Raw genomic sequence first — 22,609 nt, 5'->3', positions numbered from 1 at the left:
TTTTATTTTAATGTTGATGATTATGGCTAACAGTTAATGAAAACCCCAAATTTTGTATCTCAGAAAATTAGAATATTGGGTAAAATGTGAAGATGACATCACATCTTTGGAAAAACCTTTACTTATATAGGAGGGAGTTTCTTTCCTTTTCCTTGGCTGAATTTCCAAATAAAAATAAAAGGATTCATATTCCCAATCTAATTAACTAAAATTACACAACAAATATCGAAATTTAGAAATTCAGACATATTTTATTGACAATTTTATTACTGAATTTTAAAAGCAAACATTATCTGTGAAAATAGAAAAAGTATTAAAAATCATATAGGAAATATTCAATAAATATTTAATCTTTGAAAACGTGGTAACGGTAATCAGACTATACTATGACATGTGCAAAAACTTTCAAGATTACTGTACAATATTAATATACAAATTCAAGTGTTTTTTTGCTTTTTATTCCTTCATCATTCAGTTTGGTCACTATAAAGTAATAAGGGGTTGTACACTTTTCGTCTGCTTCCATTCTAGGAGCCACACTCCCAGGTTCACAGGTTCTGTATGTTTAACCTTCATAGGGAACATTGCAGTAATGCAGGAGTGTTGCTATATTCCCTAAAAGTGTATGACACATCTTTAGTCAACAAGCGCATACTATGTGGCTCTTGAAGAGAAGGAGTCCAGTCTATTTTTGTTCTATCTCCTTTGTTATTAGGTGGCGAGTATCTATGCTGAATTTTCCTCTGTAGACGAACTGCACTGTTAGCAAACAAGGAGGTATGGTTTTGGCTCAAGGGGAGTGAAGTGGAAATCAAGCACCAGGCCTTTCTGTCCTGGCTGGCAAAATCCAGCCCTATGTTGGGGTTCCCAGTTTGATTGCCGCTACGCCTTCCCCCACTTTTCTGTGTACGCCATTGATGCTGAACAAATCCAAGTGAAAACGGGCTCTTTAATTCGGCCATAAAAGAACAGAAGAGACAAAAAGTGTGCTATACCTTCAGTAGCTTTTTCTTTTTCTTTTGGCTCACTATAAATTCCCTTTCGTAAAGAATAGCTTCCATTGGAGATATCATAGAAGAGAGTAAGTGCAGCAAAAACATCTATAAAACCACCCTCATCTAACAGATCCAAGTTTGCCTTGGAAGTCCGCAGAAGATTTGAGAGGTTAAAAAAAATAAGAATTGTCAGGGGGTAAATAACCGTGGAATTAAACCCCTATGTTCTTCCTGTAGTGACCCCGCTGCTGCTAGGGAATCATAGACACATTCCTGGTGAGGCTGACATTTTTGAAGACGCAATGGTACAGAGGGAAGCCTTTCAAGGACTTCCGAATAAGAAATTGGCCTTCAAGGTAGATTTTAAAAAAAAAATCTTCTCAACTTCCACTAAATTATTGCTTAGTTCTATTCCCTTAAACATAACATCAAAGCAGTAGTCAATGAAAGAGGGGCATTCATCAAGATACAAATATTGTAACAGATATATTATTTTTGACACCGTGGTTATGGTTCAATGCATTCAATTCTTCTTATTCCAAGGGAAATGATGCCTTGCTTGATGCTTTTGTATAAAGTGGCTGCTTGAAGTGTCTCCAGATGACTAAAACAAGACGTATAAAAAATGCGGCACAAGCCACTGCCAGCAACACCGCTGTAAATAAAGAAAGTGCTGATGAGCATAAAAGAAACACACAGAAGGTACAGCCATGTATTGACCATGAGATAGCCCCTGATTCAACAAGCATTCTGATACTTTTCAAGAAAGAGCACACATGGACTCATTGTTAACAAAAAATGGCCATATCGAGCGGAACACCATGTTTATAAGGCCCCTGCAACCCCTTTTGCGACTCATTCTAATGTTAAGAGTTCTATGCCCCTATGGCTTTTATTGGCTTAACTCAAAAAGAGACTAAGATGTACCGTAGACTATAATACATTTTAATTGCCCATCTTCATCTCTCCTGAGTAAAGCCTAGAGAGGTAAATGTGAGCCAGACATCTGACGAGCATCTGATGAGCCCTACAGGCCCATTATTTTTGCAATTAGTGTGTGTTGCAGCATTAGATGACCACTGATGAGAACTGGCCCTGTTGATGCATCTGAAGACAGCGTCAGGTTCAACTAAGTGAAAAAGTGTTTAAAAAAACTCGAAAAACAAGTTGTGAAGCCCTGACGCAACCTAAAAGCCCCTTCGTTCTATTAATTGGTGGAGGGCTCTGCCTTGAAAAGCCAAAACATTGACAGCCACTGACAGGTCAGAAGTTGGTTTTAACTGGAGGAACACTAACATTTCTGACAAATTTAATATAAAATAGAACGCAATATTTACCTATATAAATATTATTTCCATTAGGGGAAGCTTCATTGAAATTTTTGTCCAACGCTCCGGATAAGGCCACAATAACCACAGGGTACACAGTAAGTGTATATCGGACATAGTTGTCAAATACAAAGTTCTCCAAACAGAACCTGGAGGAAAAAAAAGGATTTAAAATGGCAATACATACATCTCCCTGTAAGACATAGAATACAATCTGTGTTTTATAAGATCAGGGCAAAATTACATTTAAGTTAAAGAGGCTCTGTCACCAGATTTTGCAACCCCTATCTGCTATTGCAGCAGATCGGCGCTGCAATGTAGATTACAGTAACGTTTTTATTTTTAAAAAACGAGCATTTTTGCCCAAGTTATGACCATTTTTGTAGTTATGCAAATGAGGCTTGCAAAAGTCCAAGTGGGTGTGTTTAAAGTAAAAGTCCAAGTGGGCGTGTATTATGTGCGTACATCGGGGCGTGTTTACTACTTTTACTAGCTGGGCGTTCTGACGAGAAGTATCATCCACCTCTCTTCACAACGCCCAGCTTCTGGCAGTGCAGACACAGCCGTGTTCTCGAGAGATCACGCTGTGTCGTCACTCACAGGTCCTGCATCGTGTCGGACGAGCGAGGACACATCGGCACCAGAGGCTTCATTTGATTCTGCAGCAGCATCGGCGTTTGCAGGTAAGTTGATGTTGCTACTTACCTGCAAACGCTGATGCTGCTGCAGAATCAACTGTAGCCTCTGGTGCCGGTGTCCTCGCTCGTCTGACACGATGCAGGACCTGTGAGTGACGACACAGCGTGATCTCTCGAGAACACGCTGTGTCTGCACTGCCAGAAGCTGGGCGTTCTGAAGAGAAGTGGATGATACTTCTCATCAGAACGCCCAGCTAGTAAAAGTATTAAAAACGCCCCGATGTACGCACATAATACACGCCCAGTTGGACTTTTACTTTTAAACACACCCACTTGGACTTTTGCAAGCCTCATTTGCATAACTACAAAAATGGTCATAACTTGGCCAAAAATGCTCGTTTTTTAAAAATAAAAACGTTACTGTAATCTACATTGCAGCGCCTATCTGCTGCAATAGCAGATAGGGGTTGCAAAATCTGGTGACAGAGCCTCTTTAAGATAAATTATTTAATAGATTAGAAGGTCTTAATGAGATGCTAAAGGACTACATTCATTTAACCGCTTGTACAGTCATGTCTTGAATGAGACCTAGGGAGCCCCTTCCAGCCTGCACTACAGAGCCTTAGGCACTACAAGTGACATCATATGGGGCTACGTGTGGTACTGTATTATGCTGTAATTTTCTCCCAGACACAATGATTCCAGGATAGAATATGTCTGTGTAATATAGCATCTGATTGAGCATGCCATGATTTCTCCTTTGTCAGATTCCGTATGAAGCCCAAAGATCCTTATGCACATAATACCGTATATAGCTCTGTACAACCTCCAAGTTGTACAAGGCTGTAATAAGGCACCCATACACTTCTGCCAAGTATTACTGTACCTCTGTATCCCTTCGACTTCATATGGAGGCACACAGTATAAATCAGAAAGAAAAAAAATTGTGGCATGCTCCATCCGATGCTGCATTACATAGGTATTCTCTCCTAGAAGAATAACTTCTATGGGAAAATACCTTATAATACAGAGCCGCATGGAGCACTGCTGGGGAGAGTGGTGTGCAGAAGGCTATACGGCGACAATATATAGCCTCTAGCACACCACTCTGCGATGTGAATAAGGTCTAAGAAATCAGATCTGGGGTCCGAACAGATTTTTTTTGCTCCGATTTGAGCTCTGAATTGGTTTAGTCTAAGGTCTGGAGTAATTAAGGGGTCTGAGGTCGAAATTTATTTTGGAATCTGGTCTAGGGTTACTCTCTCCCCTGCCGCATTCTGCATTTTCTACTTATGTGGCTAATAGTGTGGGAGAACTACAACTCCCAGCATGCTATGTTAATTTGTCAGATCATGTTGTAGTTCCACAAGAGTTGTGATAACTGTTCTGTAAAGCTACAACTTCCATTGTAACCTAATGATAATCGATTGTCACGTCACACTGGGAGTTGTACTTATACAGAAGTTGTGTTTTTTTACTGTGACTCGGCCAACAAATGCGCTCTCACCCTAACTTTCACATGTGGTGGTAAATGCTCTGGGTGGGGACAGGGACCATTCAAAAGGTCGCTATAGGGCCCAACATTTTCTAGCTATAACCCTGCGTTCTACGGTATCTGTGTCATCAGGCGCTATTATTTTGGCCGTATACAGTAGTATTTGCAGGCATCAGGAGAAGTTATCATAGAGGTTTGGGCTGAAGGTTGAAAAAAAGCAAAGCAAACAACTCCATTCAAAGAAGACGTCACCTGTGAATCATTGGATTTAAGGGAATATCCCCATCTTAGACATTTATGACATATCCACAGGATTTGGCATAAATGTCTGAAAGATTCGGGTCTCAGCTCTGGCACCCACACCTAACTTGAGAACATGGATACTCTGACCGCATCCCCGCCTGGTTAGGCAGCTGCAAGTCACCGCATCCAGATGGATGCTGTGCTACGGGGTTTCTGTAACCCCCATTCACTTCAAAGAGAATTATGGAAACAACATAGCACAGCAAAGTATACAGTTTCTGTAAGCCCAATGGATATGCCATGAATGTCAAAGATGGGAATACCCCTTTAATTGTTAGTTTTGCCTGTGATCAGTACTGTATTCACTTGTATAATCAACGGTGTAAGAACCACCTGTATAGACCTGGTATCCGGCAATATTATTGGCTATATTGCACTTTGTATAGTAGTAGTATACACTTGTCCCTGACTGAAGGAGTAGGCGTATGCTTGTCCTTGACTTTCCACTTTTATTTTCCTTCTTCTGCGGACGGTATAGCATACAAATTTAAATGAATGACGAGAGGTGTGACCAAACAGAGGGATTTGCTATGCCCTGTTTTCCACCCCTCTTCTGTACTCTAAGCTGTGCATTTTGCAAGGAATGACTTAAAACAACATTATAATGTGTTAACAATCCTAATAGCAGTTGCACCAGTCCGCAGGATTTGCCCTATGGCTCATTGTAATGGGAGATGTGTATTAAAAGCCAACATTGGGATTGGAATCTGTCAATTTTTTAAATTATTGTGAAAAAGTCTACTGAAGACGATTCTTCTACCACAAATTTACGTTATCTATGTATTGTAATAACATACCATAAAGCCACTTCAAAAGCCAGGATAGATAGGGATACTGTAGTGGAGATGCTATTGGGAATGCTGCCATTGTATGTCAAAGCCACTGAAAAGTTTAGTAGACATGCTATACTGGTCCAAGTTGCATAGACAGCTATTCCATTCTGCGCCTGTAAGACACAAAGGTTTGATAGAAGAATAGTAGTAATGATGCATCACTGGAGGCGTACTGGGTTTATTTTTTAATAAATGCGTTACCTTGGAGTATTAGGCCTTGGTTTAGCTTTACTTTCCAATAACCCCTAAAACAGTACTGCAGAATGTACAAAACTTTTCTATATATTACATAGACCCCCCCCCCCCCTCCCTCTCTCCCACACATACAACTTCGGAAAAATATTTTGGGGTCACTAAAAATTTTGCTCTGGCACTGTCCTCCCCACCTAAAGAGGTTCTCAATGACCCTTAGTTTTTTCGTCTCTGAATGTTTTTTTTATTTTTCTGTGCATCCCATAAAAGAAGAATAGTATCTATTTGTATTAGGAAAATATATTTAAGTTTGTTTAAAGTATTTGAAAAAAAAAATAGATTTCTTGCACAACTTACAAAGATTCGAATAAGCCACAAGTCCACTCGTCTTTGTCTCTGAAACCATTCTCCATGAAGGTATAGTGCTCGGTAGGAAATAAAGAGTACTATGTAGTTTGTCAAAGCAATGACACCCAGAAATACCAAGGCAGGAATCAGAAATCTATTAATACAAATAAACAAATAAACACTACATTAAACATATAAAGAAATATATGTAAACATATATAAAATAATGACTGTGTGCACCTTGGTAGGAAAACAAATTAACATATGGCTTATATTTCCTGGGGTGGGGAAATTGATATATGGATAAAACAGCGAGTACTGCTACAATGTAGAAACCATACTGTAACAGTTACTACAGGGGTCAAATAAAATAAAAACGAGAATGTACGGTTAGAGAACATATTTGCAGCACTGTCGCTGTAAAAAAATAAGTTAGCCTGAAGAACAATAGCAATAGTCTGGCACAGTGTATAGACCATATACAGATGCGGGTCAGGTTTCAATGAATTTCCTGGGTGAGGCCAGTTGATCATATTACTAACATGTCTGTATCTATCGAAGGCAATATACATTTACTGTAATAATAACCAGGTCTTATTGTAGCTGTAACTTACTCTCGGTCCCACAGGAAGAGCCATCCTACATTAAAAATGTTATTCAAAATCCATACAATGTAGAAGGAGATCGGAAAAACGTCTGGTTTCAAATACAGCCAACCAAGCTCGCTCCTAAGGTAGAAAGAGAACATAAGTAATTTATAGAGGGAAATATCAAAAAATTATAGACAGTAATGTACAATAGTGACGGAAAGTGACTATACAGCCTTTTCATGATTCAAGATTTGACACTTAAATCATTGTCCACCCTTGAACACCATTTTTAATTTTTTTATTTAAATAGGTCCAAAATTCTGTGTTGATAATTTTCTTAATATATTTTTGTTTCAGCTCCAAACCTCCTGCAAAAACAGTGTTCAATTATAAAATGTTAATTTCCTAGAGTCACCACTAGGGGGAGCTTACTACATACTGTTTATTAGAGATGAGCAAACCCATTCGGCACAAATTAAATTTGGTCCGAATTTCTCAAAAGTTTCGGATTCGCCTAAATCTGAAACTTTCGGGGTTTGCGGCGCATACATAGTCAAGATTAGAGATTAGGAAAAAAAAGGAGGGGAGAAGAGGAAATTAAAAAAAAACAAAAAATAAAACAAACTGGCTGCAGCGGTAGCATTACTATGGAAGACCAGAGGGGGATTGAATAACAAGTTCCCGATTGCCCTGTTTGGCTATATGATGTATTCTAGGACTGTATCCAACTTGGATACAGTCCTAGAAGACATTAGTCAGACAGGGCAATTGGGGCGCTTGCGATTTGCGGCAAATTTATTCGGACCAAATCAAATTTCGGGAAATTTACTCATCTTTACATTTTATACATTGAACTCGATAATAATACACTATGCAGTAAGCTCCTATGCTCCCTCTATCAGGAGATTTGGAGCTGCATATGAGAAAAACGGAGCTCCGCTATAAAGAAATTAATCGGCACAAAATGTTGAGTCTTAATATGTTATTGAGTTACCAGGGGCCATACAAAGTGCTAACATGGATGTTGTAAAAATAAATCATCTGTGAATTTAAATTCTTGAGTCGGGCTCTTCTCTCAGGTTAAACACATGATTTAGATGTGTCTTAGTAAAATACCTGCTTTTGTAAACAGCAACTACCAATATGGCAGCCATTACAGTTCCCATAGGGGTTGTCACCAAATATTTCTACAGACCTGTCTGGATCTGACTAGTCATACAGTGGTCTGGCAGCGGAGAGACAGGGATGTATTACCAGGCAGAGGTGAGGCCTCATATGACAGAATGTAGCCAGGGTCTACTATTGCATTTACCTTGGTCATCTATGATCATGATGTGTGGTTTTGGAGGTGCACAGCATTTTACAATGAATAGACTCACATATTTCTCTCGCGCTACCAGTGATTTTGGAGGCTTAAAGGGGTTGTATGAGATTTGCAAAAAAAAATAAGCTATTTTCTTCCAGAAACAGTGCCATTCTTGTCCAAAGGCTGGGTCTGGTATTGCAGCTGTATCCCATTCATTTGACTGTTAAGCACTGTGTATGTCTTAGACCATGTAAAGAGCAGGTAGTAAATCAACCATACATGAGAGATTTTTCAACCCATGCTATCTGGTTTAGAAACAGGGATTTTAGGGGGGACACATTAAGAGCTTCACATGATAGGAAACATCGTGCACTTTTGTAGTCATCTATTAATTCTTAATACCTATACCAGACTGCGAAGACTACTAGTATATCCAGAAAATGACTTGAGAAAGCTGACGGCGAAACGTGCGTCGGGGGCGGTCAGTGTGGAGTGTTCCTGCGTGCTTCCTATCATGCAGTCCATGGGTTTGTGCAATATCCTCTATTTATAAAGCATGGTCTTTGTTTTGGGTGCAACTTGGAGCTTTAGCTGTATACTCTTATATGCATGCACAATTGTGTGCTCTTTGTTAGGTGCTAAATATATTTATGTGCTTCTGTTGTCCAAATACTTGATCTATATGATTATCTTTTCTATAGATATCTGCATTTGTTACCACATCACAGGATGTTTATAGTATGGTAGCATATATATTGGATTATTCACGCAGCTCCTCCATACTCTCCTTTTTAACTGTGTGCTATATTGTTTTTATATTTTGATGGCCAATGTGTTATGTATATTTCAATAAAGTTTATTTTATATTGTCATGGTACATGACTTGTGCTATGTGTGTTTCATTTTCTGGATATACTAGTAGTCTTCACAGTCTGGTATAGGTATTGATATTTGCTTTATGATTTGTGTGGACGCATTATTGTTTGGCGCATGCCAATGGTCTATACTCGTATAGGTATTCATCTATTAATTCTTACCTTCTACAAATCCCAGAAAGGACGTAACCGAGCCAAAGAAACTGCCAAGCAAAAATCACATTCCAGATCATAAATGTCCATCCAGATGGTGTGAAGTCAGTTCTGAATTTATCGGAGATATTTCCCACTCTCTGTAAGAATATATCTGTAGAAATAACAGTCTTGTCATAGTCATTTCCATATATTGTCCCTATTCTGTAAGAATGAAGTAAGATGATAGACTGAAGATTGTCCCTGATTTCAAAAATCACCACGTTACTATGGAGCTTCAGAGGAGTGTCCCAAATCTACACCTCCCTTCATTGACAAAATCTGAGGCATGATTCACACACAGCAACTTATATAAGGTAAAAATGGCTCAAAAATACCCCAGCATGCCCTAAATCCACGTGAAAAGGTCATATGCTTATTTTTATTTTTTTCTTCATAATAATGTAACCACATCTCTTTGAAAGAGCGGAATTCCCCTGTGGCCGGGGATTCCGCTCCTGGACGAAGCACTTGATGTCTCTGTATATATATGGACACAGCAACATCAGGAGCAACTCTAGAAGCGGAATGCCCGTACACAGCGTTGCCGACACTGTGGCCGGGCAAACAAACTCCAGGAGAAGCCCCTGACGTCTCTGTCCATTTATGGACAAAGACGTCAGGGGCTTCTCCTTGAGTGGAATCCCCGGTCAAAGCAAGGAGCCACTGTCTGCTCAGGAACAACAACATACTGGAGTGAAATTGCTCGATTTTCCACACATTCTTCATAATCACGTAACCACATTGTCCGCGGGTCATAACTACTGCACTTTCCCAGCTATTTACATGTATGCAGGGCCGGCCTTAGGATAGATGGTGCCCCGTAGAAAATTATCTTTCGGCGCCCCACCCCATCATAAAAAAAATGGCCCATAAAAAAGTATAATGCCCTATATAGTGGCCCCACACAGTATAATGCCCCCATACAGTATAATATTTAATAATATAATATATTATAACCCCTTCAAGAACACAGTATTTTGTCCTCTAATTGTGCCCACACAGTATTATGCCCCCTAAGTGCCACACACAGTATATTGCCCCCTGTAATGCCCCTACACAGTATAATGTCCGCTTAGTGGCCCCCACACAGTATAATGCCCACTCCCCTGACTGCCACACACAACCCCCCTTGTAGATAGTGCCCCCCCTGTAGATTGTGCCATGCAGATCCCTGTAGACAGTGCCATACACCCCCCCACCTCCTCCCTGTAGACAGTGCCATAATGCCCTACCGCCTCCCTGTAGACAGTGCCATACATCTCCCCACCTCCACCATGTAGACAATGCCTTACAGCCCCTCACCTCCCCCTTGTAAACAGTGCCCCCAAACAAAAGGCCTAGGCCCCGTTCCCATGACAATCTGAGCTGCTCCACAACGGGATCCTTGCGTAGGCCGGCGTGATCCTGTAGCGTAGTACAGAGTTTCCCAACCTTTTCGGACTCGAGGCACCACTGGAAAAAAAATATTTCCTCAGGGCACCCCTACCAAAAATTGTTTCCAGAAAGACAGAAAATGGCTAAAAATAAGCACTACACTCTTAGGCCTTATTCACACGGATGTGTCCATTTTGCGCGCGCAAAAATGCTGCGTTTTACGCGTGCAAAAGGTCCGTGTGTCATCAGCATATGGTGCGCGGCTGCGTGATTTTCGCCGGCATCATGATGACACTCTGGTTTTATGTTTACAAACAGAAAAGCACGTGGTGTTCTTCTGTTTTCATTCATAGATTTTACTACTGTTGCGCGAATCACGCGTGGCACCCAGAAGTGCTTCCGTGTGCCGAGCGCGATTTGCACGCACCCATTGACTTCAATGGATGCGTGCAGCGCGAAACACGGGCAAATATAGGACATGTCGTGAGTTTCACGCAGCGCACATACGCTCCGTGAAAATCAGCGACTGTCTGAATGTCCCCATTCATTAACATAGGTCCGTGCGATACGCGTGTATACCACGTCCGTGTGAATAAGGCCTTAGGGTATGTTCACACAGCATTTTTTGTAAGGCAGATTTTGACAGCGTTATTTAAAGGTTTTTTTTTGCTGTTTTTTTAAGCCGTTGAAGCTAATGCAAAAAACGCAGGCAAAAGAGCACCAAGCGAGCGCCGCAGGTATTTTCTGCCTCCTATTAATTTCAATTGGAGGTCAGAGGTGGAAACCACTTGAAGACTATCAACCCCCACTCACAGTAAAATGACCATCAGCCTGCCACTCACAGATTCCACCTTGTAGGTAGTGCCACAGAAGCCCCTGTAGATAGTGCCACACAGCCCCTTGTAGATAGTGCCACACAGCCCCCTTGTAGATGGCACCGCCCCTTCCTTTAGATAGAGCCACTGCATCTCCCTGTAAGAGCAGAATCCCCCTGTGGCCGGGGATTCCGCTCCTGTACAGAGCACTTGATGTCTCTGTACATATATGGACACAGTGACATCAGGGGCAACTCCTGAAGCGGAATCCCCATCCACAGCGTTGCCGATGCTGTGACTGGGGATTCCACTCCAGGAGAAGCCCCTAACGTCTCTGTCCCGGTCCTAGCAAGGAGCCACTCTCTGCTCAGGAGCAACAACATACTGGAGTGAAATTGTTTGATTTTCCACACTGTAAGGTTTCATGCAGGCGATTGTACTACAGCTTTGTACAAGTTTTGAGTTGCATGACGCCATAATACGGCATTCATAGAAATCTATGCGCCCATACTTTATCGCTTGTATCTCTGATTTCATACAGTGGAATACAGATGTTTTTTCCTCTTCGATCAATGAGAAAAAAAAAAATCAATGAGAAAAAAATAATGTTCCATTGGATGCTGTAATATGGAGGTATACCTCTATAATATGTTGATGTATGTTGGCACCATGTGGTGGCACAGAGATTGCCTATGACCTCTTAATATGTCTCGTGAGCATGAGACAAAAACATTTTTACCAAAAAACACCAGCAACATTGTGTTTGCTAAATACAATAATACAAAAAATAGAAGACAGGATTTTTTAATCCATGGCAGAGATCCGGTATAATGGACAGGGATTATTTTATGATAATAATTACACTGTAGTTATAACACATATCTTTTTACCTTTCATTAATCCAGAGCCAGCTCCAGCATTAAACGCCACCATTACAATGTACACAGCGACAGTGAGGAATATCAGGATTATCTTGAAAATGTTGTGTTCGTACATTTTTAAACCTAGTAAATTAGAGATAAGAGTCAAGATTAGGGATGTTTACATAATTTATTGATAAGAGAAAATCAATACATCCACCCCAGGATTATTTTGTTACATTCAGTTGCTGCTAGACATGAGATAACTGTTGGCTGACAACTATCTTCCCAGGCTTCATTTTCAACAAGTTCTTTTGGGTCAGCTGAAGGGGCGAATTACTTTTATGGTGAGACTGCATAAATTGCTGCTAGATACCTCTGTTGCATCTTTAGGTTAAAATTTAACCTGGTCTGGAAGGCACCCTAATACTGGGGGGGAATTTAAATGTCACACTGGACCCCGTATTAGACACCTCGCGAGGACACTCCTCCCTACTCAGGGCAGCTCACCATCGTATACGACGATTGCTGCATGAGCACCAACTAGTAGACGCGTGGCGGGTTATGCATCCCTCGACCAAACACTACACTTTCTATTCGGCACCACACAATTCCTACTCTAGGTTGGATTACTTTTTCCTGCGTCACACACATCTCTCTAGCCTTACATCGTCCTCAATAGATGACATAACGATATCTGATCATGCCCTTATTACTCTCACTTTAGCTCGCCCAACGGCCCACTCTCGTTCTTGGCAGTGGCGACTGAACGAATCGCTCCTACAAGACCCGACAGTGGTCTCTGAGGTTCGCAGGGGCCTGGTGGAGTACTTTGACACAAACAACACACCGGGGATGGACCCTTTTTGTATTTGGGAAGCGCACAAATGCGTGGTGCGTGGTTCCTTTATAGGTATCGGAGACAAACTTATGAAAGAGCGCACGGCTCACCTCCGGGACTTACTGTCCCGAATACATAGACTGGAACAGTCCCATAAGGTATCTCAGGATCGGGTATTAGGGGCAGAACTGGGGCAGTTGAGGGAGCAGGTACGTTCACTTTGTCTTGCAAAGGCGAAGGCCACCCTAGTTAAATGTAAAACCCGCTCACGTACCTACGTCCCAAACGTCCTAGGCCCACATAATGAACGGCTGCAGCTCCCACAAGACATTTCAGAGGCCTTCCGTGCTTATTACCACTCTCTCTATAACCTCCCGAAGGCATCCTCCTCTCCAGATGGCAGCAGTAAGCTGGTGAAGATTGTGCAGTATCTTCGGTCCTCAGGGATGAAATCTATCCGACTAGACGATATAGCGGTCTTAGAGGCCCCCATCTCCCCGGAGGAGTTGTCATGGGCACTGAAGGCCTCACCTACGGGGAAGGCCCGGGCCCAGATGGCCTGTCCCTGCCATACTACAAGACCTACTCAGACGTGCTCACGCCCCACTTCCTCCTGGCCTTTAATTCACTCACCAAGGGGGGCTCCATCCCTGGAGACACGCTGAGGGCACACATTACGGTCATACCCAAGGAAGGGAAGGGCCCATCCCTATGCCAGAGTTATCGTCCTATTTCTCTACTGGATGTAGATCTGAAACTATTTGCGAAGATTCTGGCATATCGGTTGACTCCGCTCCTACACAATGTGATACATACCGACCAAGTGGGTTTTATGCCCTTACGGGAAGCACGAGATAACACCACACGGGCGATTAATTTAATGTACCAGGCGGCAGTTTCATCCCTCCCCACTTGTTTCTAGTCGACGGACGCAGAGAAGGCCTTCGACAGGGTCAGCTGGGACTTTATGTTGGCAACTTTACGGCATATAGGAATAGGGACTCATATGATGTCCTGTATCTCGGGTCTCTACTCCTCCCCATCGGCCCAGGTTAAGGTCAATGGGCACTTCTCATCTTCATTCATGATCACTAATGGTACACGACAAGGCTGCCCCCTATCTCCACTGATTTTCATGTTATGCCTGGAACCCTTTCTGTGCCATATCCGCTCCAACCCGGATATTACGGGCGTGGACTTGGGAGGCAGATCCCATAAGGTTGCCGCCTACACGGACTATTTACTTTTCTTCCTCACAGCCCCTAGAATTTCCTTGCCCAACCTGATGGCGGAATTGAGTAGATACTCGAGTCTATCCAACTTCAAAATAAACTACCAGAAGTCAGAGGCTCTTAACATCTCGCTACCACAGACTCTGGTTACTGACCTGTCTGAATCCTTCTCTTTTAAGTGGGCAAGGGACTCTCTTAAATACCTGGGAGCCCGACTTCCCAGTGATCTATCTCGCCTTTATGCGGTGAACTTTCCCTCACTTCTTCAACGTATAAAGGCTGACTTGGATTCTTGGACGTCGGGCACATTTACCTGGTTTGGAAGGTGTGCGGTTTTCAAAATGAACATTTTACCGTGGATTCTGTATCTTTTACAGGCCTTACCGATACATATCCCACGCCCGTTCTTTCAATCCCTGCTGTCCCTTGGGCACAAATTCATCTGGGCAGGGAAACCGGCGTGTATTGCCCGATCCATGCTTTTTCGTGTAAAGGGGGAGAAGGGCATTGGTCTACCGGACTTTGTCTCCTACCATCACACCTCCCACTTGACACGAATTTTAGACTGGTTCCGACATGGCGAGATTAAAGAATGGGTATCTATGGAACAGGCTTCTATGACAGTCCCTTTACAGGCACTACCTTGGTTGGGTAGACATGTCCCCCTGGTAGCACAGACACACCCGACAATCAGTCCCACCCTTGCAGTTGCGGCATGGGTATTTCCTCGGGCGGAGTTCTCGCCGCCCCCCTCCCCGATGTTCCAGATTTTGGGCAATCCTGCTTTCCCACCGGGACTGGACAGTGGCCCATTTCAGCTATGGTATGGTTGAGGGCAGGTAAGGGACGGGCCGTACATTTTTTGCAGGATGGGAGGTGGATGTCAAGCGCTCAACTACAGTCTTTGTCCGACCCAGTTCCTTTCTCGGCGTGGCAGGTTACCCAGTTGCGACATTTCCTGGCGTCATTAGAATATCCGGCGGCGCAACCGCGAGATTGCTCCCCGTTTGAACTCTTATGTACAGGCACGGGCACGATTCGACACTCGTTGTCCAGACTTTATACTCTCTTGATCTCACCCTCCAATCTGCCTCCACCCCCTTACCTGCTTAGCTGGGAGAGGGATTTGGGCGAGACATTTACCCCTGAACAAAAGGAACGCCTGTTCACCATGACACATAAGTCCTCTTTGGCCAGCAGATTTCAGGAGGCAGGGTTCAAGATTCTGTCCGTTGGTATAGGGTGCCTTCCAGATTGCATGCAATGATCCCAGTGGCCTCGCCATTATGCTGGAGATGCGGCGACCATGTGGGTACAATCATGCATATTTTCTGGGACTGCCCACTCCTGACTGATTTCTGGTCAGAGGTGTGGCGCATTTCCTCGAAATTTACAGATTTCCCCCTCCCACGATCCCCGGGCCTTTTCCTGCTCCATCTGTGTGCGGTCCCTCTGTCTACGTATAGACGCTCGGTAGTTCGCCATTTGGTGAATGCGGCTAGGGCGTGTGTTCCTGCACTGTGGAGACAATCCTGTCCCCCGTCAATGGGCATGTGGTTCGGCAGGATTCAGGAGATCATGAGAATGGAGGACCTCATGGCATCAATGAAAGGGTCCCATGCCTCCTTCCTCAGAACTTGGCGTGAATGGATCCGATTTCAATCCACTGCGGAATATAAGGCCATCATGGCCTCTTGTCTTCACACCTAGATCCAGTGTGTCAGGTGAGCTCCCTCACTTTCCTTTCCTTCCCACTGTCCCTGCTTTTCTTTCTTTCTCTTACTGTTCTCATTTTCACTTCATGCACGGCTGCGGATTCAGGGTGCACATCGGAGATTCTTTCATACTTGATTTGAGCGATGTATTAATTTCATGTGACCCCACGCACTTATGTAATGCTGATAGCCGACCTGTGGCCTGTTGACTGTTTTGCACTGGCATTTTCCAATTGTGTTGTGTGTACGTTGTATACTTTGTGTTACAAAATCACAAAATGAAAATAAAAGAATTTATAAAAAAATAAAAAATAAAATTTAACCTGGTCAATCCCTGTTGCTCTCAGGGGATGGTCCGCAATTAACCACAGACAAATGTTTACCTGCTGACAAAAATGTCATGTTATGGCCATTTTAAGGGGGTTTTTCCACCAGAAGTAATGGCGTAACACTAGAATATGCCATCACTTCCAAATTGGTAGGGGTCTCGCTGCCAAGAACCCCAATTAATTCTCAGAATAAAGTGCCGCAGTACCGGTTGAGTGCTTTGCAGTATTTCAATGCACATCGCCACTCTCTGGTGAACAGGACATGGGCCATGCAGAGAAACTGATAAAGGGACTTGCGTCTTCTTGTTCTCCGGATTGTCATGTTTCTGAGACGTTGGACTGCATATAATAGTGTTTAATACTTTTTTGAAGAGGGTGATTGGGCTAATGCTGACCTTAGGCCGGGTTCCCACGGGTCGGATACGCTGCATAAAAATTGCGCAGCGTATCCGACCTGGAACCCGCAGCACATTCTGTCCGAAAAACTGCACCCCGTTGTGATGCGTTTTTTCGGCCGGAGTTTTCACTGCGGATACTGTGGCCGTTGTCGTGGTGATGCAACCCTCCTTTGACGTCAGGTCCGGCCTCCTGATGACGTGCATCCCATGTGACTGCTGCAGCGTTCACATGGGATGAAACGTTATCCCAGGAGACCGGACTGGTGGAAGAAGTAAGGAGTTCTGGGCAAGTATAAACAAAAAAATAATAATTTCTGAGTTGCAATTTTTGCGGCAACATCACTGCGATTCCACCGTAAAAGCCGCAACACTTGGCTATCTGTTGCGGGATTTGCATCCCCGCAACAGAAAAGCAAAGAAAATGCAGAATAAATTTACATGCTGCGGATTTAAACTCCGCGCCGCAGGTCAATTTATTAACATTTTCGCTGCTAATTTTTCTGCAGTTTGGGCATGAGAATTTGAAAATCTCACCCATTTTGCTGCTACTGTAAATGATGCGGAATTTCCGAATGCAATTCCGTTGTGGAAATTCTGAAGCTTTTTACGCTACGTGGGAAACTGGCCTAAGGCCTCTTTACACTTACAACTTTTCTGGCAATTTAAACTGCATTAACAAATGCCTCTAAAAAGTCAGTGTAAAATTTAAATGTAATGTGTTTTTTATGGTGTTTTTTTATTTAGTATCATTTTGAACATGCTTTTTTTTCTGGCCTTCTTGAAGACTATGTGAAAAACACCTCAAAATACGCCATACCAAGAGCATGTTGCGCATGTAAAAAAAAGTACCACAAAACCGCTGATAAAAACACCATTAAAGATGCCACCAAAAATGCATGAAAACGCAGCAAAACATTGTGCACCCTTAGGCCGCTTGCACGCGAACATAAAAACGCCCGTAAATACGAGTCGTAATTACTGGCCCATAGACTTCTATTGGCCACGGGTACCTTCCCGTATTGCTTACGGGAAGGTGCCCGTGCCGTTAAAAAATATGGAACACGTCCTATTTCAGGCCGGCACGGGCATGCCCATAGAAGTCTATGGGGCTCCCGTAATTACGGGTGGCTACGTGTGGGCACCCGTAATTACGGGAGCGTTGCTAGGCAATGTCAGAGGGATAGTCACTGTCCAGGGAGCTAAAAGAGTTAACTGATCGGCAGTAACTCTTTCAGCACCCGGGACACTGACTACCGCTGGAGTTAATAGTAATAAAAGTTAACTTACCTGCTTCTTCCTCCTGTCCGGCCTCCCGGGATGACGTTTCATCCCATGTGACCGCTGCAGCCAATCACAGGCCAAACACAGGCTGCAGCGGTCACATGGATTGTCATCCAGGGAGGTCAGACTGGATGTCAAAAGAGGGACGCGTCACCAAGACAACGGTACGTATGAACTTCTTTTACTTACAATCGCTGCGGAAACTCTGCCCGAAAGGGCTGCCACTTCTCTCTTTCCAGCAATGATAGAAAGAAGGGGCTGCTGATTAGTGCAGAGAAAACAGGTCCGTAAATACAGGTGGAATACTGGTGACACTGGACCCGTATTTACGGGCACGGGTCCGTAAATACTGGTGGAATACGGGTCGAATACGTGTGACAAAGGACCCGTATTTACGCCAGTATTTATGGGAGGAAAAAAATACGTTCGTGTGCATGAGGCCTTAGATATTAGGTAATTGTCGGTGGGATTCCTTGAAAATCCGATGCCTATGGGCTAATTTCAATATGTCCCCATCATATCCCATCGGTAGAAACAGGGATTGATCAGGTTAGATTATTACCTGACTAGACCTTTGTTTACCATGTGATAACCAATCATGGTTTAAAAAGGGGGTTTTTATGGTGTGTTAAGTTAATAAAACTTTGTAAGGCTTTGTTCAGATCTGCACTAGGATCCCGTTCCGACGTTCCGTTGGAGCTTTCCGTCGGCATGGCACCCTGACTGACACAAACGGAAACCAAAGATTTCCATTTCCATCGCCATTGATTTCAATGGTGACGGATCCGGTGCCAATGGTTTCCGTTTGTCTCCGTTGTGCAAGGGTTCCGTCGTTTTGACGGAATAAATAGCGTAGTGGTTTCCGTTTGTGTCAGACAGGGTCCTGTTGCGATGGAAAGCTCAGACGGAAAGTCGGAACGGGATCCTAGCGCAGATGTGAACGAAGCCTAAGAAATGTTCACACGGCTTATTTTCGGCCGCAGAACGCCTCCAAACATCTGCCCATTGATTTCAATGGGAAAACCAGCGTTCTGTTCCGACTGGGTGTTTTTTTTTTACGCGGCCGATTTGAGAATCGGCCACATTAAAAAACGCCCGCATCTCACTTCTTGAGCCGTTTTTCATTGACTCTATAGAAAATCAGCTCCAAAAACGGCTGTAAAAGAACCGCAGTGAAAAACGCGAGTTGCTAAAAAAATTATGAAAATAATTTTCCCTTGAAAACAGCTCCGTATTTTCAGATGTTTTTGGTTTAGGGTATGTTCACACGCAGTGCTTTCAGGCGTAACTCGGGTGTTTTACGCCTCGAATTACGCCTGAAAAAACGGCTCCATTATGCCTACAAACATCTGCTCATTGCTGTCAATGGGTTTTACGATGTTCTGCTCCTATGAGGTGTAATTTTACGCGTCGCTGTCAAAAGACGGCGCGTAAAAAGACGCCCGCGTCAAAGAAGTGCATGTCACTTCTTGGGACGTTTTTGGAGCCGTTTTTCATTGATTCCATTGAAAAACAGCTCCAATAACGTCCGTAAAATACGCCGCGAAAAACGCGAGTAGTTACAAAATTGTCAGGCGAAAACAGCTCCGTAATTTCAGACGTATTTTGCTACTGCGTGTGAACATACCCTCAATCTGATTATTTTCAGAGGTAATTTTTTGTCCTTGGAGAAAGTGCAAATACGACCTAATGCAGCGTTTCTTAGCTCCAGTCCTCAAGCCCCAACAGGCCAGGCTTCAGGAAACTCTTGGGAACACTTTGGCAATTACTGGTGTAGTGACAATAATGAAGTCACCTCTGCAGTACTAAGGAAATCCTGAAAACATGACCTGCCGGAGAAATCAAGGAATGGAGTTGATATACACTCCTGGGTTCTTTTACACGACACGTTTTTGGCCCAGTAATAAAAATGCATAAAAAATAGCAGAAAAAAAATGAACACGGTTTGTGATGCGGTTTTCGTCTATGCGGTTTTTATAATGGAAACACATTTATTTTAACATTTTACCTGTGAAAACCACATCACAATCTTCAATCAATTTTGATGTTTTTTATCACGTGGCCAAAAACATCTCATGTAAATGCGCCCCTTAAAACCATATATAATCATCTCTTGTAATACCAATGGCTACATTAAGTGGGAAGAGTCTATCACAACTATGACACACACACCCCACCCCCATCTAGGTAAGGGTGCTTGATACAATCGATTTTTCTCTACTTTCTTCTACCGTGATTTAGGCTAGGACTACACGACGAGTTTGGTTCTGCGACATAGAGATCGCAATGTCGCAGTGAGAAATCTTAAGTAATGATTGTGATCCAAACCTGCTGATCACAAGTTGCACGCAACTTTGTCTGCATAGACTACAACATAAGTCGCGTACGGCTGCGACTCCACATTGACATGTCAGCGATTTTCCTTTATTTTGTGTCTTTAGGATGTCGCAAATCCTACATCGCATTCGACTCGCAAACCAAATAGTATCCTAAAATAGTTGTGCCACAGACAAATCACAAACATTTTCATGTCGCACGACCAAAGTCGCCGTGTAGCCCTTGCCTAAAATAGAAATACTGTATGGTCGTGCAGAGGGGATCATCTACACAGTGCATGTTTTTTCTAGATCTGCATTCACATTACAAAGGGTTAAAGTGAATTACTTTGCAGCTTGTTCACACTTGCATAGTTTGGCGCACAGAGAAGCATCTACAGACTCCATACTCACAGTTCTTCTGCTCGCTCTTTACTCCTCTGAGCCACAATCTGCAGAAAATGAGAATTGTCACGTTATTTTGACAACAGATAACTTATACAATGGCAGGAAGGGTTACAGGGGCTGGCAAAAAGGGAGGATGGCCCAGTGACTCATAGTCCTGGCCTCTGATTGGGTAGAAAGTGATGAATGGAGAAGCTTATGCAACTCTCAGTGGGACATGTTATACAACAGAGGTGACGTGCGCTGTACTGGGGCTATAGGCACTTGTCCTGCACTCATGTAAACTGTACTTAAAGTAAAGCAACTTTGGACTAATTCACATAAATGTATTTCAATAGATCTTTACTTGGAAAGCTCTAACTAAGAAGCTGATAATGGTCAATGCAGCCATTTACGGTACATAAGCGTATTATTTTGTGTCGCAGCATGTACTGCTGTTGTCCATACTGGTGCCTGTTCCCAGATATTTTATTACATGGTGGTGATAGCTGCCATTACACAAGTATTGAGCGCCCTAGAGATTATACACAGCATTGAACATATTGTCACAGTGCCATATACACCCTATGCCCGGATTTCATACAGAGGCCTATGGAGGTTTTTTTTCCAAAGATCCCTAAAAATAAAATCTTTATCCCATGCTGTAAAAAAGATGCAATGCACACACGGCAGATTTTCAGGCATAAAACGCTTGTAGTATGCTACGAAATACACCTGAAATACACCTGAAATACACCTGCAAACAGCTCTCCTTTGATTTCAATGGGAAATACACTGTGTAGTTCATGCCAGTCGTATTTTTATGCTGTTGAATAAAAAAAATGCTACATAAAAAAATGTAACGTACCACTTCTTGAAGACTTTTACAAGAGGATTTTTCCCATTTCCTATTGACACTTCAAAAAAAGCTTCAAGAATATGGCTCAAAATATGCTTTAAAAACATTTGGAAATTTTTATAAATCGCTTTGAAATTCAGCTAAAAAAACGCCTTGATTGAGGGTTTGTTTTCTCTTGAAATCAGTCTCATATTTTCTGCTTCACACACATGCTGTGTGAACCTACCCTAACCCCAAATGAGTGTAAATAGGAGGTAAAAGATCTGCTCAGATGGAGTTGTGCGATCAGGCACAGTTCTGAGAAATGTGTGGTTTAAATAAGCCTGACCGCGGCTTCCGCCTTTTCATATCAGACCTCACATGAACAACCAACCGAAATATGAAAACCGCTGTATCCAATGGCCGCTATCACTGAACACTTAGCGAGACTAACTGAGGTACACATAAAATATTTAATGACAATGACAGGTTCGCTGTGTTTTTACAGCCAGCGGTCGGGGTCCCTGAAGTCCGCTATATAGCATTATTGTGGCAGCGATTCAGAGTGTGTGCACGCGCGATCGCCAACGGCACTGGGCAGAGATCAGGGACAAATCTGTGTGGTCCCTGATCATGTGATTGCTGTGAGAACCTATCACAGCGATCACATCTGTGTTTGTATAGAAAAATTCTGGCAGCGAATCTCCTGCCTCTTTTCTTCTCCTCACACTTTGTTTCAATGTGAGGAGGAGAAGAAGTGAAGAAAAAGAGAGAATTGCTGCCAGAAGAATACATTGTCACAAACTATACAGTGTTAAGGTCCTCTTACACAGCCCGTTCTGGGCTGTGTAAACGAGCGCTGATCAACCAGACAGCTCATTTGTTCCTATCACAAAGAGCTAGTATGGAGACGAGCGCTCATTACTCTGATCGCTTGTCCCCATACATTATTATCATGTCGGCAACAGGTCTTCCTGCTTAAGCCCCATTGACACGACCGTAGATTTTGTCCGTAATTACGGACCCATTCATTTATATTGCCCATGGAATAATTTTTTTTGTTAGCGCTAGCATAGATATTTATTCGGTTCGACCATATATTATATATATATATATATATATATATATA

The 22,609-nt window shown here is 42.9% G+C and overlaps 1 protein-coding gene across 1 annotated transcript; it reads right to left on the bottom strand.

Moving 5' to 3' along the window:
* Positions 1-356: 356 nt before the first annotated feature.
* On the bottom strand, positions 357-20,752 carry LOC142761361 (uncharacterized). Its single transcript, XM_075864543.1, has 8 exons — positions 20,673-20,752; positions 12,178-12,291; positions 9,066-9,210; positions 6,747-6,860; positions 6,142-6,286; positions 5,557-5,705; positions 2,333-2,472; positions 357-1,650 (listed from the first exon to the last, which is right to left on the bottom strand). Exons 2-8 carry the CDS (start codon positions 12,281-12,283, stop codon positions 1,529-1,531), a joined length of 921 nt encoding a protein of 306 aa, XP_075720658.1. The 5' UTR covers positions 12,284-12,291; positions 20,673-20,752; the 3' UTR covers positions 357-1,528.
* Positions 20,753-22,609: the final 1,857 nt, after the last annotated feature.

This window comes from Rhinoderma darwinii, chromosome 4 (assembly GCF_050947455.1).
Source record: "Rhinoderma darwinii isolate aRhiDar2 chromosome 4, aRhiDar2.hap1, whole genome shotgun sequence".
NCBI classification, from domain to species: domain Eukaryota; kingdom Metazoa; phylum Chordata; class Amphibia; order Anura; family Rhinodermatidae; genus Rhinoderma; species Rhinoderma darwinii.
This window is presented reverse-complemented; position numbering and strand designations above follow the sequence as displayed.

Coding starts and splice junctions, on each gene's coding strand:
- LOC142761361 (XM_075864543.1), bottom strand. CDS start 12,283: ATGTACGAACACAACATTTTCAAGATAATCCTGATATTCCTCACTGTC. Junction 9,211..12,177: donor TGGCTCTGGATTAATGAAAG/GTAAAAAGATAT, acceptor TTATTTCTACAG/ATATATTCTTACAGAGAGTG. Junction 6,287..6,746: donor CTCTTCCTGTGGGACCGAGA/GTAAGTTACAGC, acceptor TTGTATTAATAG/ATTTCTGATTCCTGCCTTGG.